The 16,840-nt window shown below is 35.3% G+C and overlaps 1 protein-coding gene across 3 annotated transcripts in view; it reads right to left on the bottom strand.

Moving 5' to 3' along the window:
* The window catches only part of LOC149237607 (DNA gyrase subunit B, chloroplastic/mitochondrial-like), a 356,836-nt gene extending 351,905 nt beyond the window's left edge, over positions 1-4,931 (bottom strand). Inside the window, exon 1 of one of the 3 annotated variants that reach the window (XM_089372706.1) lies at positions 4,646-4,931. In XM_089372706.1, the coding sequence (XP_089228832.1) occupies positions 4,646-4,794 (149 nt within the window). In that variant the 5' untranslated portion in view covers positions 4,795-4,931. The remainder of the gene's footprint in view (positions 1-4,645) is intronic. The other 2 variants (XM_089372705.1, XM_089372708.1) reach the window with 2 other exon arrangements.
* Positions 4,932-16,840: the final 11,909 nt, after the last annotated feature.

Genomic DNA, 16,840 nt, shown 5'->3' with positions numbered 1-16,840 from the left:
AGTCATGTATTATTTGTGTAAATGTAATGAATGTAAGTCCTTCTAGATCATCAAAGAAATACTCAAATGTGTACCCACAGTTTTACTCTTGAAACCGCTCAAAGGAAGGCTATGAAACCACATCGGCTCAGCTAAATGATCTAAGGAAATGTCGGCCTAATCGAAGTTCACATCAGCACAATGAATGGGAAGGCAAGCCTATATATAGGCTACGTATGGAGCCTCCACAAGGCAATTTCAATACACTTCTCTCACGAAGAGGCAACATAGCGAAGTAGCCGCAGCGTATGAGGAAGTTTGTCCCCTCATCGAGCCTGCACCTCGTCTCAGCATCCGGATCTGGGTTAGCATATTGCATTTCATGATTGCGTTTGAAGGGCGGTCCTAACCTCAATAGGAAGGAGGAGACTGCGGATGACAGTGTGAGGGTACCATAAGGTTAGAAGAGCCCTAACTCTGTCCATGTATGCATATACACTCTGAAATCTAGGGCACCCTCCTTCGTTGTGGTGACAGTCAACTGGATCATCTTGTGGAAGCCTTGTACATCAGCTATATTCATAACTGTGACAACGTGTAATAAATATATATATGGAGCAAGAGTAGATCGAGGCTAGGAGAGCCTATCCGAACTGTTTTGGTGCAGACTGATATAATTCTTCAATTGCAGAATTGAACAGTATTACAGGGTACATATTTTGAGGTATTATCATTTGATGTTGAAGGCATTTCAAGGTCAAGTTTGGGTCATGTAATGTCTCAATAAAGATTCCATAAGAAAGAGTTCAAGGGTTTTTCCTCTCAAGTTTTGGAGAGGTTTTTGCTCTGGCATGGTGCCAATATTTTGTGTACTTGTGCATGATTGGTTTTCTTGTTTTGATAGCTGGTTGATGATAATGATACATAGTAATAATATCAATCAAATCTGAAGAAAATAATATCTCAAGCAGTTATCTAAGAAAGAGAAATATAACAATTGCGTTGCCCTTAAATTTCTCAACATGGGGCCAAGCAGCAGAAGGAGGAATAGAAGTCTGAGAAGGACATGAGCAAAGTGAAATGCTTTACTTGTGGGAAGATGGGTCACTATGCATCCAAGTGTCCCAAGAAGAAGGGGAGGAAGGAGAAGGAAGTGGCAGCATCAGTCAAGGTGGAGGAGTTCGCCTCAAGCTTTGATACAGTGTTTGCGTTGGTGGTGAGCTTAGCCACTAGTGCTACATCCACGAGTGTCTGGTTCATAGACAGTGGAGTATCTTACCATATGACTAAAGTGAGGAAGCACTTTACAAGTAAGTACATGCCTTTAATTGGAATTTTATGGATGAATTTTGATGTGTGGATTTGGTATATCTTATCTTGGAGCTTCTCTCTTCTCAAATTGTGGATGGTTGGATATATTCTATTACATGTAAGTACATGCCTTTAATGTTATTCTTGTTTTACTTCGTCATATACATTGGACTAGGATCTTCACTATTCTTAGGCTAATTGCTGCATGCATTTACTGCTTTAAATTGTGGAATTTTGTCTCTATTATAGCATCTTTCAATGTATGGGCCATGTAATGTGACCGAAATCTCCTAGGGGTAATTCCATCAACGAATTGATCTTGATAAGCCATCACCTTTTGCACATCAAAGTATAAAAGTTGCAAAATTGCTTCTCTTTGACCTAGAAGGCTAGCGAAGTAGTCTTGAGGCCTCCTTGACCAAGAACCAAAGATCCTCACTCATATTCATCATAGACTCCATTCTCCCAAGACTAAGGCACTGATCTACCAAAAGGTGGTCACCTTAAACCAACTTCTTTCACATTTTCCTGGGTCTAGCCAAGTTGGGTCACCTAGGGCATCATTTTCCCGATGAACTAGCCCTCCAAAAAGTTCGATCTCCTAGCCCCTCCTGCGCTAGTATCTCCTCAAGACCTCCTCCAAACTTGAGGCCATTCCGACGATGGAGTTGTGAGAAAATCCAAGCCCTAGCCCTGACATCAAACTTTGTCGTAGCATCCCCAAAGGCTAGTAACTTATTAGATAAATTCAACACCTTTAAGTGAATATTCTTTCTTTGATCTTTCCTCTACCTTGTCTAGGCTAACGACACCATTGGTTGCTAAACTCCTTCCTCCTGACCTAGACTTGGTCCACTTGGTCCCGTGTGGTCCCGCTCCTTAAAAGGACAATTCTTCAATAACCATCTAAAATACCAATTTCAACAAGGATTTTAGGGATTGGGAAACTCCTTCACAAGTCATATCCCATAAACCTAATCCTCAAATCCTCCCTTCCTTCTCCTAGAAGACATTGCACCTTGATTAGAAAACGAGAAAGCTCTATCTTTCAAACTCTTCTGGAAAGGGATTATTTTGGTCACTCCACATCCATTCATTGATTTATCCTTCATCGATGACTCCATAATATATTGGGTCTCCTCCCATTGGTGAAAGTCCATAAATAGAAGGGAGCCTTAGCTGAGGTGACAGTGGGCTAAGTCTCCATGTGTTTCCCTTGGTATAGCATTTGCCCTTTAGGGATCCCCTTTAGGTCCCCTACTAGTTTGAGCAGTAACAGGTACCACCCGTGAGCACATGTACATGTTACCAACACAGACATCTGAAAACTCCCAACTCATTGAAATTTTGTTTACAACCCCATCCAATACAAAAACTCCACCAACTTACAACTTGCAAAAGCATCCCTTGGCAATCCACAATAGCACCTAACAATGCAAACATGTTATGAACCTAATCTTTATATTTAAGATTAAATAGTGTATTTTATATCATTCAAGATTATGGCTATAATTATACATTTATACAAAAGTTTGCTTGAGAACTCGTAATGAACCTCTCTCAAAAACGTTGGTCATTGTTGGTAATGCTAGATACGTGTTTGATCCCAGCCAGATTCCATTGTTGATCATCTTCAACCACGAAATCTTGAAACTTGAGAACCATAAAATCCTTCTTTGCTCTCTTTAATCCATAAAAGTCATTATTCCTTAAATTAATATTTACCCATTCAATCTAGGTTGTGTTGCAAGTATTGAATGGATCTTTTCTAAATTGTAGTTTGTTTTGGTCATAGAAAGGAAAATAAATGAGCAGGTCAAAGAATAATCTGATGATAAAATTCCTACGCTTGCATGGCTAAAAAGTATATTCCAATGTTGATGCAAAACCGCTGTCCTGCAAGTAAATATTCTTGGAGCTATTTTTTTAGATGTATAACCCACTATAAGTAAAGCATATATACTACATAAACATGCAATTCTCAAACTTTTTTTTTATCAAAGATGAAGAAAACATTATAGCCAGACTAACCATGGGAAACGGACATGAGAGATCACTAGCATCTACTACATGGAATTGGACTTACCCTCTAAGATAAGTCAACGAGAATTCCTTTAATTTCCCAAAATAGATGTATAGTTTTCCCAAGGATTGATTATTTCAGTTGATGAAAACGTCAAGCATTTTGCTTTGAAACATTTTAATATGGTTAAAAGATCGTAATCAGAGTTTTATACCAAAATTGGTAGATTGACTATAAATTCATGTTTTGGATGGTGTGATAAGCAAATTTTCAAATGTCTATCAGCGGACCTACATTAAAGGAAAATAAATGTCAGCTGTCCACATTTTTGGTATCAACCTTTTGGAAAAACCCATAGTAGAAAGAGATTTGAGATTTGAATATGAATATGAATTCGAATACAATTTGGCAAAAAAAAAAAAAGAAGAAAAAAAGACAGTACAGAAGTATACATGTCATATACACGAAAACATGCATTTTTCTCCAAATTTAGAAGGATCTCCAAATAAATCAAGAAAAATAATATATAGAATTTTCTATCTTTAAAATGGTTTTGAAATGGGTTTTTTAAAGAGTTCATGAGTGGACGGGTGACAAAGACATGAGATATTTTATCGCATCCAAAAGCAAATTCACGGCATCAAAGACATAAAGTCAAATCTCAAAGACATACAAAAGTAAATTCACAGTATTATATCCATCTTATAAAGAAAATTCAATGAACTTCACGCTACTGCCGAATTCTGGTAAAGGTCAATAGAGCCATATTTGCTACTGTATAGAAATTTACGTTTTTCGCGGCTCAGACTATGCCCTCAAATGCGAAGTTGGTATCAAAAATTTTACAAGTTTGAGACCTGTTGCCCTTACAATGAAAAAATGGTATTCCTTGAGACTCTTAGAAAATATAGTTTGTTCAGTTCTCCTATTCTCAGCAATTTCTGGCAAGAAACAAGTAACTGTTTCAATGGCAACTCGCGAGTGAACTAGTAGTCACAGGTTCGACTCCTGCCAAAGTCTAGCGACTTTAACAGAGGACTTCACACAACCCATTGAGCTGGATTCAGTGAAGCTTTTATTCTATAAAAAGGTCGCTAGAGACCAGAAGAAACACAAAAAGACGCCTTGCAGAATACTCATTCTCTACAGTGCATAGAGAAAAAATCATAAATCAAACAGGTTTCAGAAATATAATCAAGGTCTTCATAAAATATTGTACACACAGAGTTGCCATCTTGCAAGTTTTATTGTATATCTGTAGCTGAGAATGCATAAAGGAAACACTTACTAACATTTCTGGTTCTGTGGAGTTTCTAAAGGAAAAACAGCTACCTGATTGGGATGGAAGACTGTGAAACATTTGCCCGAGAGGAAATGAGTCGCAAGTGAGGCGCCCTGAACCTGGTGGTGCTGCTACAGAGATGGCGGGAAGCAACAAGGAGGCGCAAGGATGTCGTAGGAGGAATCTTTATCATCGCCATTGCCACTGAGGAAGGTAGTCTTGTTGCAAGGTGGATGCTCTACCTCTCTAGAATACAGTGTTGTTCTGTCATGAAGCTTAAATTCAAGCAAGCTGTGCCTCTAAAAAATATGGACGAAGAGCCTTGCCCTAGATTATTAAAATAATATTTATTATAATACAATATATTTGAATCGATAACTTTATGTGGCCAGCTTCCGCTAAAACTTGTCTGGTTTGGCGATGGAAAGAAAAACTATTTGAACAAGTGAAATTACCAATATACTATATTTTTAATGTAACAATATATTATTTATCTTTTAATGTAATAATTATATGATTATTTAGAGATTATATTAAAAATGGTATTATGATTTTATTTATAAACAAAATAAAATTCATTTTTTAAATATTTATTATATAGTCGTTAATTCAAATTTAAAAAAATAAATAAAAATAAAAAAATATATATATGATAATATTATTTTAATTAAAAATAAAATACAAATGTGTAGTTTTTAAGTGTAACATTGTAGAAAGTTTTCTCGTTTATTTTCTGATCTAATTTGTCTAGAATCTGGCACGAATTCATTGAAATCTTGACATGTGAACTTTACACAATCAAAATGCCTTAGAAGTTTTTTAGGGTGTTGAATCCATACATGCATTAAAAAAAACTAGTTTAAACAACACAAATCAAGGTTTGGCTACAGATTATTTCATCTAATTCTAGCCACAAATCTGTCAGAAACTCCAAAAAGTCACACTTAAAGACTACTCCAAATACAAATATTTAAATTGATGAATAGGTTAGATTTTTCATCTTTGTCCTAAGAATTAACCACAATAAATGATTATGTAATTAATTCGTAAAACAATCTCAAAAAAAAAAATAAAAAATATGTATAAACAATTTAATATTTTAATTAAATTTATCTTCCAACTTATTAAATTTATATACTTTAACATAAATCAAAACATTTTTAGGAGCGAGAGAGGTTATCTATCGCCCCAATCAAGAAATAGAGTTAGAATAAGTGTGTGGCTTGGTGAGTGCTACTAATAATTAAGCCGAATTTATTATGACCTTGTGGCAAGGGTTTAAGTTAGCTATATCAAGAAAAATGTGGCAGTTGATGGTATTTAGGGACTATGATAGCCATTCAACGGGGAATAAACTTAAAGGAAACTTTAATGGAGCTCAATCCTCCATTCTGCAAAGAATAAGAATACAAATTGGAAAATTTGAAACAGTCAAGTTTTACCATGTCAAGAGAAATCTAAATCCAAAAGTAGATAACAGTCGAGTTTTACCTCGCTAATAAAGGAGTCCAATTGGATCAAGGGATTAAGCACAGTGGTTTGCAAAAGCACTTACTATCCCTTGAGCATTTTTGTAGAAGTGTGGGGATGTAAGTCAATATCAGCAAAACGAAAGTAGTGGTCTTCTCTAAGAAAAGAAAACATAACCAGCATAAGTTATACTTTGAAGGCGACATTCTGGAAGAAGTTGTAGATTACAAATACCTCGGAATTGACTTCAACAAAAATCTAAGCTGGAATGGTTGTAGAAAGAAAATAACTTTGGGGGGTTGGAAAGCATTTTATGCTTTTCAAAATATCAAAATAGGTGTAGAGAGGCAGAGTTATGGCACTGGAAGACCACTCAAACTCTTTTTGGGCTTCCAGTGATTCTGGTGATTCTCTATGGTTGTGAACTATGGGCTAGGAGTACCTCCGACATGCAGTGGAGACAAATTGAGAAAATTCAGAAGCGTTTGATTACAAACAAATTTAAGATTAAAAGTGCAGTTTCTTATGATATCTTGTTAAGTGAAACAAGGACTGCTCCTATTGAAGCAATTGCTATGGTGCAAGTCATAAGGTATTTAAAAAAAAAAAATGCAAATGGAAGAGGGTAGATGGCCTAAGGTTGTCTTCAATGATAGATTGTGCAAGAGCAAAAAAACTTGGATGCAACAAAATAACAAATGGTTTAGTAAATGGGGTATTTGCTTGAACGCGTGTCTCATAAACAGCAAAGAGATAAAAGCTTTTGTTATAGAAAAGTTCCACAAACGTACTTGGGATAAGGAGCTAGGAAGAAAGAAAAAATACTATATTGAAGTGTTTAATCCCACACATAATCATCAACCAAAAGCATACATAGAGGTCAATATCTCTTGGAGAGCCAAAATTCTTATTGCTCAGTTAAGGACTAATTCACATCAACTCCGTTGTGAAACAGGGCACTGGAAAAGGCCAAAGGAAGTATGGGAGGAAAGGGTATGCATTTTTTGTTCTTCCGGAAAAGTGGAAACAGAAAAACATTTCATTTTAGAATGTGAGGCCTTCAAAGACAACAGGGAAAGTTATGCAGGTATGCTGGCAGCTAGCTCTTGGGATAATCTATTTAGCGAAGGGTTTGTCGAGAAGCTGGGAGCATTTATTGTGAAGCTTCACATAAAAAGGGCCGAATACATCAGGCAAATGAAGAAGCAATCTGTCCCATAGGCTATCTTTAACCTTGTGGACATTAAAATAATTTCTTTCTTTCTTCTTTCCTTTACCATAGAAAGTGAAAACAATGACCAAAGAATCACTGTATTGATCGATTCAAGAGGAATAAGAGAGGGAGTTAATAATCAGGCAGGTTGAGGAATAAGAGAGGGAGTTAATAATCAAGCAGGTCTACAGAATGTACAATGTAGGATGGGCACTGATGATGAGAGGCAAATCTATGGCTCAGTGGGTGAAGTTGTCTAAAGAACAAGCTTATAAGGCTCAACTGGCAATCACTTTCTCTATCGAAGTTTGAGTCTAGAAATTCAGGGTTCTAGCATGTAAAGTGGGTTGTGTTAGAGAAGAAATGGAGACGTCGTCTATCTTAGAGAAGGAGGAATTCGGTTTCCAGTTGCACTACCTCGTGGCAATGCAATTATGGAGCATATCTTATCTTTGATAAACAAACAGGGGGAATGTAAGCCACGGGGGTTCAGGTTCAACTCCTTTTGATGAATCAAAAGAATGGCATGCTTCATACCAAACTTGATAGACTCCAATGAAATTGGATATTTTTGGATCTCCACCTTGCAAGACTTTAAGCTTTGAACAAGAATGGTGTAGAAGGAGTAAGCCTCGACGTGGGCAATAAAGAGGTGTTGGATGTGAACCAATTTGTGGCTTTAGAACCGCTAAAGAAAGACAATGACGACGTGAAAGATACCTAGGCCCCTGCTCTAGCACAGTTAAGGCAAGTTGATGGTGAATTTGTTGAGGTAAATTCATAATTCAGCTCGGGCAATGTAGGCTAGTTTACACTATATTTTAGACTATGTATCGCAGATATGTCTTATTCTTAGGAGTTTTTTGGAAGGTCTTAAGAACATACCAATTTAAATTTGTAGTATGTAAAAGGTGTAGTAGGGAAAAAAGCATTTTTTGGATATGTTTGTGCTCAAAAGTTGAAAATACAATTGAATTGGTAAAAGTAACTAACCTTGAAACCAACTTGTTATTAATATAAAAATCCTAACCATTTTGTTTAATATATATATATGTGTGTGTGTGTGTGTGTGTGTGTGTGTGAGAGAGAGAGAGAAAACATCTTTAAATATTTTAATTATAAATTTAATATTGTTTTTTAATTATAAATTTGGAAGATAGCATTTCTCTTCTAAAAGAAATTTATGAAAAAGAAATCAAATCCATTGTGTTCTCATTAGCTTAAATCATGCCCTTAGGCTACATCGGCTTTTTTGCCAATTTTTATTAGCAGTATTGACATGTCATAACATTTGACCTTTGTAGAATGATTGATCCTTCTTTCAAACGTAATTGTATTGGGGGTATTAACTTAACATTTTTGGCTACCATCCCAGAGGAGTGGAATCCCTCCTTCTTCACTCAGTTTAGGCCTATTTTGTTGTGTAATGTATCTTATAAATGGATCTTTAAGATTTTGATATCCAAGCTCAAGCTTATTCTTTCAAAAATCACTAGTGAAAATCAAGGGGGGTTTATTCATCAACAACAAATCTTTGACAACATCATTTTAGTCTAGGAAGTTATACACTCCAATCAATCAAGAAGTGACAAAGGAATGGTGATAAAATTAGACACGGCAAATGCCTTTGATCGTGTCTGGCATAGCTTCCTCTTCAAGGTAATGTTTAGATTTGGTTTTGACAATAGATTTATACAATGGGTTTCTCTTTGCATTTCAAGGCCTTGGATCTCACCCCTAGTCAATGGGCACTTTGGTGGGTTTTTTAAAGCCTCCATAGGTCTCTATCAAGGTTGTCCCCTTTCCCCCTTCCTCTATATTATTATGGCAAACTCTCTAAGTAGGCATCTAGAGTTTGAAAGGCAAAATGGTTGTCTTACGGGTATTTATTATACAAGGGGAACCAAGAGGATCAATCACTCTAAATTTGTGAATGATACATTGCTTCCGAGTGGAACTTCAACCATTTTTGTCAGTAGTTTTAAAATATCTAGAGGCCTGATCAGATCTACAAAATTGAAGATCTATTCTTGGAATATTAGCACAAGGCAAAATCAAATTATGAAAAAATTAGGATTTCACATGGTGGAATCTTGGAAGGAATTTAAGTATCTTGGCATCCCAATCGGCCTAAAAAGTCACTCATCTTAGGCTTGTTAAGGGATAATTAACAAGTTCAAAATCAAGTTTTCCCAATGGGGCGCTCTCATTGGCTCAATTCAGCAGGTTGGTTTTGATTAAGGTTGTTCTTACAACCATTCCTCTTTATCAATTTGTTGCCTTACTTGCTTCTTAGAATAGTTTTAACAATATAGCAAAAGAAATCCATAAATTCCTTTGGGAAGGAGGAAAATCCAACACAAAGAAGTTTCATTTGATTAAATGGACCATAGTACAATTGTCTAAACTACATGGAGGACTTGTTATCATGGATCCATCGTTAATGAACAAAGCTATTAGGTCCAATTTGGTTTGGAGGTTCTTGTCGCCAAAATAAGAACGGTGGAAAGATGTGTTGCCAATAAAACATCTCCTTGGGCATTCTTTCTATTTGGACTTCCTTTATTTGCAGTGTGGAACTTCTTTGGTTTGGAAGCTCTTTGTGTCCTATGCCTCTCTCATAAATTCATATATCTCTTGGAAACCTTGGAAAAGCATGTGTATTCATATTTGGTCTAATAAAATCATGAATAAACCTCTTTTAGAAAGGGACAGTGAAATTGTGCCTCTTAAGGAAGTATTTACAACCAGCAACAATACATATTCCCTGATATTTCAAGTTGGGACGTTGAAGGTAATTGGATTAGCTATAAATTAGACTTCATCCCTCCCTCTTTGTAGTGCCTCTTACCAAAGCTTTGTAGCCTCCTAGCTAGATGCACTCATTAGAATCGAGATTGTGAGGATGAGCATGGCTAGAAATCTTTGACTTATTCAATTAATGAAGGGTGCTCCACCGAAATTGCATTGCTAGTCCAAGGCATGGCTTCCAAACTGCCTCCCTAAAATTAACTCATTTTGTTGGTTGTTGGTTCACAAGAATATTTTAACATCACAAAACTTGAAAAAAGGAGGTATACACGATCCTTCCTTGTGCCCCTTATGTAAATAAATTGAAGAGACCATACAACATATTTTCTTAGATTCTCATTCACCAGGGAAGTTTGGTCTTAGGCTTGGTCTCCACTATCTAATATATTCATCTGGTTGGATTCGATCTTTAGATTCTTCTCTTCTTAGGACTCGAAATATTTTAGGAGATTCATTTAAAAGCCCCATTCTCAAGCAAATGTGGGAGGCATTGCCAAAGTTCATTTTTTGGAAGTTTAGTTAGCTTGAAATAAGTGTATCTTTAATGCTTCAAAGGCGCCTCCCCATTAAGTATCATTGAAAACGTTGTGCCTATGTTCATATTTTTGGTCCAATAAGACGTCTAAAACTCTTTCCAACTATGGAATGGATCCTCCTGAAGTTGCATGGCTCTCCAAATCTTCCTTTAATTCATAAATTTTGGGGATTGTTAAAATGTCGTATGCAGAGGCATGGAAGATTCGTCTTCAGTGGATGGCCTTCAAGAGTTGGAGGCAAGCCTCTCTTGGTTGCATTCTCAGCTTCAATGGTGCATCGAAAGGAAATCTCGGGGTGGCAAGAGGGGGAGGAGTCCTTTATGGCCTCAAATAAATCAAAGTTTTAGAGTATTCATGAGGCTTAGGGAAGATGACAAATAGTTAGACAAAAGCTTATGGTTTAGTCCAAGGCATCTTCTTACTAAATAATTTCAGGTATCTTCTGTTTAAGAATCTAGGGCAATTCTATGTAGTGTGATTCTTCTTGACTTGATAACAATTTGTGGAGTCTTTTTACTTTTCTTGTTAGTTTAATATTCTTCTTCTTATTATTGCATGTGTCTGTACTTCATCAAACTACTATAAAAAACATAAGAACAAGAACACAAGATGTTGGCTCTCTGTCAGGGCCAAAACCTCTCTTCTCTTAAGAGGAAAACCCTTTAGTAAGTTCCCCTTATTGAAGCTTCTTATTGATCAATGTCAAACCCTAGACCCTTGCAAGAATATCCTCCAAGTGTGAGTCAAGTCCTTCCTTATTCCAGCACTTTGTTTTCTCAGCACTTCGTCCTCCTTCTTCCGGAACTTTGTTCCCTGGCACTTCGTCCTCCTACTTCTTTCGACAACTAGTGATAGACTTTGTTATGCTTTGTTCTAGAAGAGATATTTCTCCTTGATCCTTAGTGAACTCTTTCACATAAGATGATGCCTTCCTTCTCTTAACCAACCGAGCTCCTACTTGATGTGACAACACTTCAGCCCTAGTTTTTTGCACGCGTGGGAGGTTGCCCTTAGGTTTTGACCCTTTTCTTCTTCGCTTGAGTATGAGGCCTTATAGGCCTAAGTTACTAGCCCAAACAAGAAGGAATATGTAACTGTGATATTGTTGTTGTTTTATCTGCAAACTGCCCTTCTTTTCTCGCACGTGTGACTGTGTTTCTTCCTTAGAACAGCCCTATAAACTTCGATTAGTGTCTCTCCTTCTTCGCTGCACTAGAGGCTCCTTGTACTTCGACTTTCTTCACCCTTTCTCGGTCTTTCTTCTTCGCTGATTTCAAAGGTAGATTGTGTTGTATCTAGAGGAGTGGACAACCTCTATATATAGAGTATTGTCCCTCCTTTAGGCTGACTTGAGGCCGACTAGAGGACAATAGGCCGACTTGACATATATAGTTCGAATTGCTTCTTTTGAGGTGTGATTGCACGGAGGAGACTTGTTGACTTTGCTTGGAGGTATTCTCTTGACTCTAATACATAAATATACATGGTGTAACATGTCCTTAAGGTCTTAAACATTTTCTTTTGATTCTTTGACTCACTTATAGCACTCTAATATCTGCTAGACCTATTTCAATAAGCAAGAAAATCATTAACATATAAAATAATATTTCTTTTGTTGAATAAATACAAATATCAAAAGTACATTTATGAAGACTGAACCTAGTTACATTTCCTTCAACATCTTCCTCATTGTCTTGGGAAAATCTCTTTCAATAGTCCATTTTTTGGTCAAAGAACCTCCCTCTAGAGACAAAGTTCTAGATATTCTCCTGAATCAAATTAAGAAGGTATCAAAAGATATCCCAAAGATGGGTTTCAAGCATATTTGAAGGGATAATAACAGGAAAGCAGATCAATGTGTCAACCAAGGTTGCAATTTGAAGTTTGGGAGTTGATGGTTAATAGTTAATCAAGACCATCCTCCATCCTTTAGTGGATTAAGCACAAACACTATGTTCAAGTATTAATCCAACAACTTTAATGTCAAGTGTCTAGACCTGAATGATCTAGTGGATGTGGGGAAATATGTTGTAATCAAGGATTAAATTTCAAAGTATGTTATATTTACTGCAAGTTTTGTCTAATTTTGGGGCTCTATTGGAACACATTCACCTCTAAAGACCCTTATATGCTTAGTATTGGTTGTATTCTTCTTCGAAGGATAATATTGGTTGAAAAATCTGTAGCTGACATCGAAGATGGAAGAAAATCGTAATGTGACTCCCAATGTACAATTGTGATCCAAGCGGAGATTTTACAACTAATATATATATATATACACTAATTTATATCATTTTATCATAGAAAGTAACTTCAAAAAAAATAAAGAAGAAGAAATAATATTAATTTTGTTTTATATATAAGAGATTCTCCATGTATTCATTTTAATTGGGTAGTTTAAGGAATCCTCTTTCTAGAGGGGTAGGTGGAATTCTTCACTTATCAAACTATTCTACTTTGTCCTTTACTATTGATATTGGGATAACTTCAAACAACTATGTTGAATTATTTGGCTTAAAACTACTCTTAAAAGTGGCCATTTTGCAGGGGATTAATTCCATACATGTTTATGGGATATTTTTTTAAAGAAAAAAACAATATTTTTCACTAAATTGAACATTGTTTACATAAATGATGAAAATAATCAGATAACAAGGCACACGGGCCCACCAGAAAACCCCATAAAGAGCATCAAGGATAGCCTAAACAATGGGCAACCAAAAATTATAATGTGAGTCAACAAACCCCATCAAAAAACTAAAAGAAAAAAAAAGGCGCAAGGCCCATACATAGACCCTAATGGGTCATAGACATTCTAGGGTTGAAGCCCCAAGATACCCAAACAACTCCAAAAGATGCTATGACTGGTAAGAAGAATCATTACCAAAAGATATTATGGTCGAAAAGTGAGAACAATGCTGGAAGATACTCTCACTGGCAAGTAAGTGCCTAGAGATGCTCTGACAAGTCTCACTGAAACCCTAAGACACCCTCGCAACACTAGAAGATACTCTAACCGGCCACGCGAGGGATGTCACAAACCAAGGGTCGGGGCAGCTAGGGTTCTAGCCGCCCCCTCTTCTTCCTTTGTGTATGCTTCAAATGCATATCAACTTCAGTCTTGTGTTTCTCAAAACTCTAAGATTGTAATATATTGAATAAAGGGAAATGCAAAAAATAACAAATTACACTTTTCTTCCTTTATATTGAAAAATAGAACAACAAATAACTCACTTTACTCATATTACTTTCGATCATATTATAAGCACGAGAACCACATCGTGGATTCCCTCTCAAAAGCTAGGCTAAATATGGACTGAAGCACATTTAAAATCACAAATATTGAAGAAGGCGAGCAATAGGAATTTTTTCTTGACTCTTGAAACTAATTGAAAAGTAATTTTAAACATAATTGCTGCTATTTTAGCCTCAAGGGTTAGTTCAGTTGGTCAAGTTCCTGTTGCTAAGTACCTCGCTAGTTGGGAGGTCACCGGGTCAAATCTCCTCGATGCCCTTGGGGTTAGGCCTTGCTTGTTTGGCTGGAGGGTAGATCCCTTCTAATTGATATGCCTGGATTTTCTCGTGGATGTAGCGGTCACCCAGTGACTGTGAAGCACCTTAAAAAAAATCATTGCTCCTATTTTTCCACTTTTAAATTTTGGCTTTTTGGACTTATGATATTGTTATGTATATATTTCATTTTTGTTGAGATATAAAATGTATGGTTTGAGTTAGAAAATATACTTTTGACCTTTTCTTCTTCGTTTGTTGAAATCAACTACTTTGCATTAAGTCAAATGAGGATTACATATACCAGTAATTTTATGCTATTGGTATGCCCGAAGGGAAACTAGACCAATAATATAAGTTTAAAGCCTTGAAGTTGCTAATACCTCATCTAACTATAGTATCTTGTAAACAAAAACTTATAAAAAATAGGTTGGTTGTGTCATGCCTTGATTTACATTAACATGAGAAGACAAAAATGACTACTAATGTTGTAAGTTAAAAACGAGTGAGTCATAATAACTATTGGGCAGAATATTCAAGCATCTGCATTGGCTAGTCACTACCCTCATCCGAGGAGAAGGAGATGTTGTCTAATATCTTAACTAGAATGACCAACTTGCGGTCAATATTGTTAATTTTTTCATTTAGCTCTTTCAATCTAATAAGATTCTCCTTATTGAGTCCTCTTGTACCTCCCTATGCCACCTACAATATTCCAATGATGTTTAATCTTGTGTCGACCATGTGTCGTGATCAATAAAGTGATGAGAGCACATGCAATGTCTAAAGTATTATGGGAGTCACAACTCCCTTTTGTGTGAGTTAGCATCATATCAAGGTAGGGGGACGCCTGCTCCTAGACACCCTTCTTGGGAGATTAAATAAATTAAATCATAAATTATATATGCACATTAAAATAAATAAAGTAATAAATATGAATACAAAAGGCATACATACTTTTGATTTTCAAATACTTTAAATTTAATTAAATATAAGACGTGTTACAAAGTCTATATTGGAAGTTAGATACAATAGACATAATGTAAATATTATAGTAAAAATAATCAACATGAAATAGATATAAACTACTCTATATCCATCTTAACTTTGGATTTACCAAGTAATGACAGAGATCAAATCTCTTTTCACTCTAAAAGAGGTTTGCATCTCAAGAGATTTGCTCCCTCTCGGTGGTTGGTAAATACAACGTTAAGATGGATATAGAATGACTTAATTATTAACTATAAAAAAAAATTGCTTGTCAAATTGTCTGAGTTCTCTAGTGATTACATTAGGCTTGACTTGTGGCTCGAGAAACTGCAACCAAAGGGTAACTAAGCCGTCAAAACCACCTGGGGATCGCACTTGGCCTGGACCACACCAACCCTTAACATGGTTGGATTTTTGCCCATAAAATTTCAAATCAGTGACCTTCATTTCACGGAATGACTTAACAATACACCCCATCACCGTCTATTATTAATTATAATCAATTATAAATATAATTGTTGTTTTTTTTAAATTAAACACTTTAATATCTCTATCGTATTGGGTTAGAGAATGTCTCTCACACAATGATATATTTTAATATTATATGTGATATTTACTTAATTAACCTATTAAAAAATTTATATTTATAATTACATTTTCTTTATAGTAGATTTTTTAAGGGTAAGTCTCCTCTTTTCTACAAGTTTATTTAAAAATAAAATATATGGGAAAAATGCCAACATTTTATTGTATTTTATGCTTATTCGAAAACTATACTCGTAGTTAAATAAGTGCAACAACATATTTAATGAATTGCAAAACTGATTATGAAATATCTTAGTAAAACAATGTTTTGAAACGTGCATTTTTAATTGAAGTTTTATTTTCATGTAAAATTAATAAGAAATTTCTCATTTTGTAATGTTTCTCTTGCAAGTATGGTTATGCTAATTTAAATATAAAGTTTCATGAACAACGAAGTCGTGCACCATAGGACATTAGATTTGTTTTTGGGTTAATTCGACCATAGTTTCTTTGAGATGTTTTGTCTAAGAGAAGCATAGGACTTTTGTATTTTTTGTGTTGATTATGGTGCAAATAATTGAAAGAGGCTTTAGCTTGACATTTGGTACACTTGTATCGATTGAAAATATTATATTTTTAAATTCCGATTTAAGCATAGAGATTAGAAAAGTATTAAAATATTTGTTTAATAATCCCAATGTGAATTGAACATATTATAAAGTGTTCAATATATGTGTTAGTGGATTTTTTTAACAATAAGTATTTGTACTATAAATATGGTGGTAGTATTGGGTAAATAAATTTTATATTTGTGTCATATTTTGAAAAAAAAAATATGTAGTTCGAATATTAACTACATATTTTTTTTGATTCATGGACTTGAATCATTGAATGCATCATTTGTCTTTAATGGTGCAATGAATGTTTAATTGGTTTGTGCATAGTACATTGGGATTGTTTGACAAGTTGTATGAAGAATAGAATTTAGGCATGGTAAAGAATATGATTTTTTCCATTCACTCACTTTTGGGCTTGTCAAATAATATATTTAGTTTAGAATTAAAGAACTTAGAATCATTATTACCATTATCATCTATAAAAATGTTTTTTTTTATGCTTTGTGTGTTTCAACAATAACTTTTCTAATGATAATGACACAAACTTGATAAGGTGCTCTATATGAAGTCTTA

The sequence above is a fragment of the Pinus tabuliformis genome, chromosome 8 (assembly GCF_031772625.1).
Source record: "Pinus tabuliformis cultivar Carrire ecotype Pingquan chromosome 8, CPIR1, whole genome shotgun sequence".
Classification (NCBI taxonomy): Eukaryota; Viridiplantae; Streptophyta; class Pinopsida; order Pinales; family Pinaceae; genus Pinus; species Pinus tabuliformis.
The sequence above is the reverse complement of the archived record's forward strand: the minus strand, read 5'-3'. Positions and strand labels throughout refer to the sequence as shown.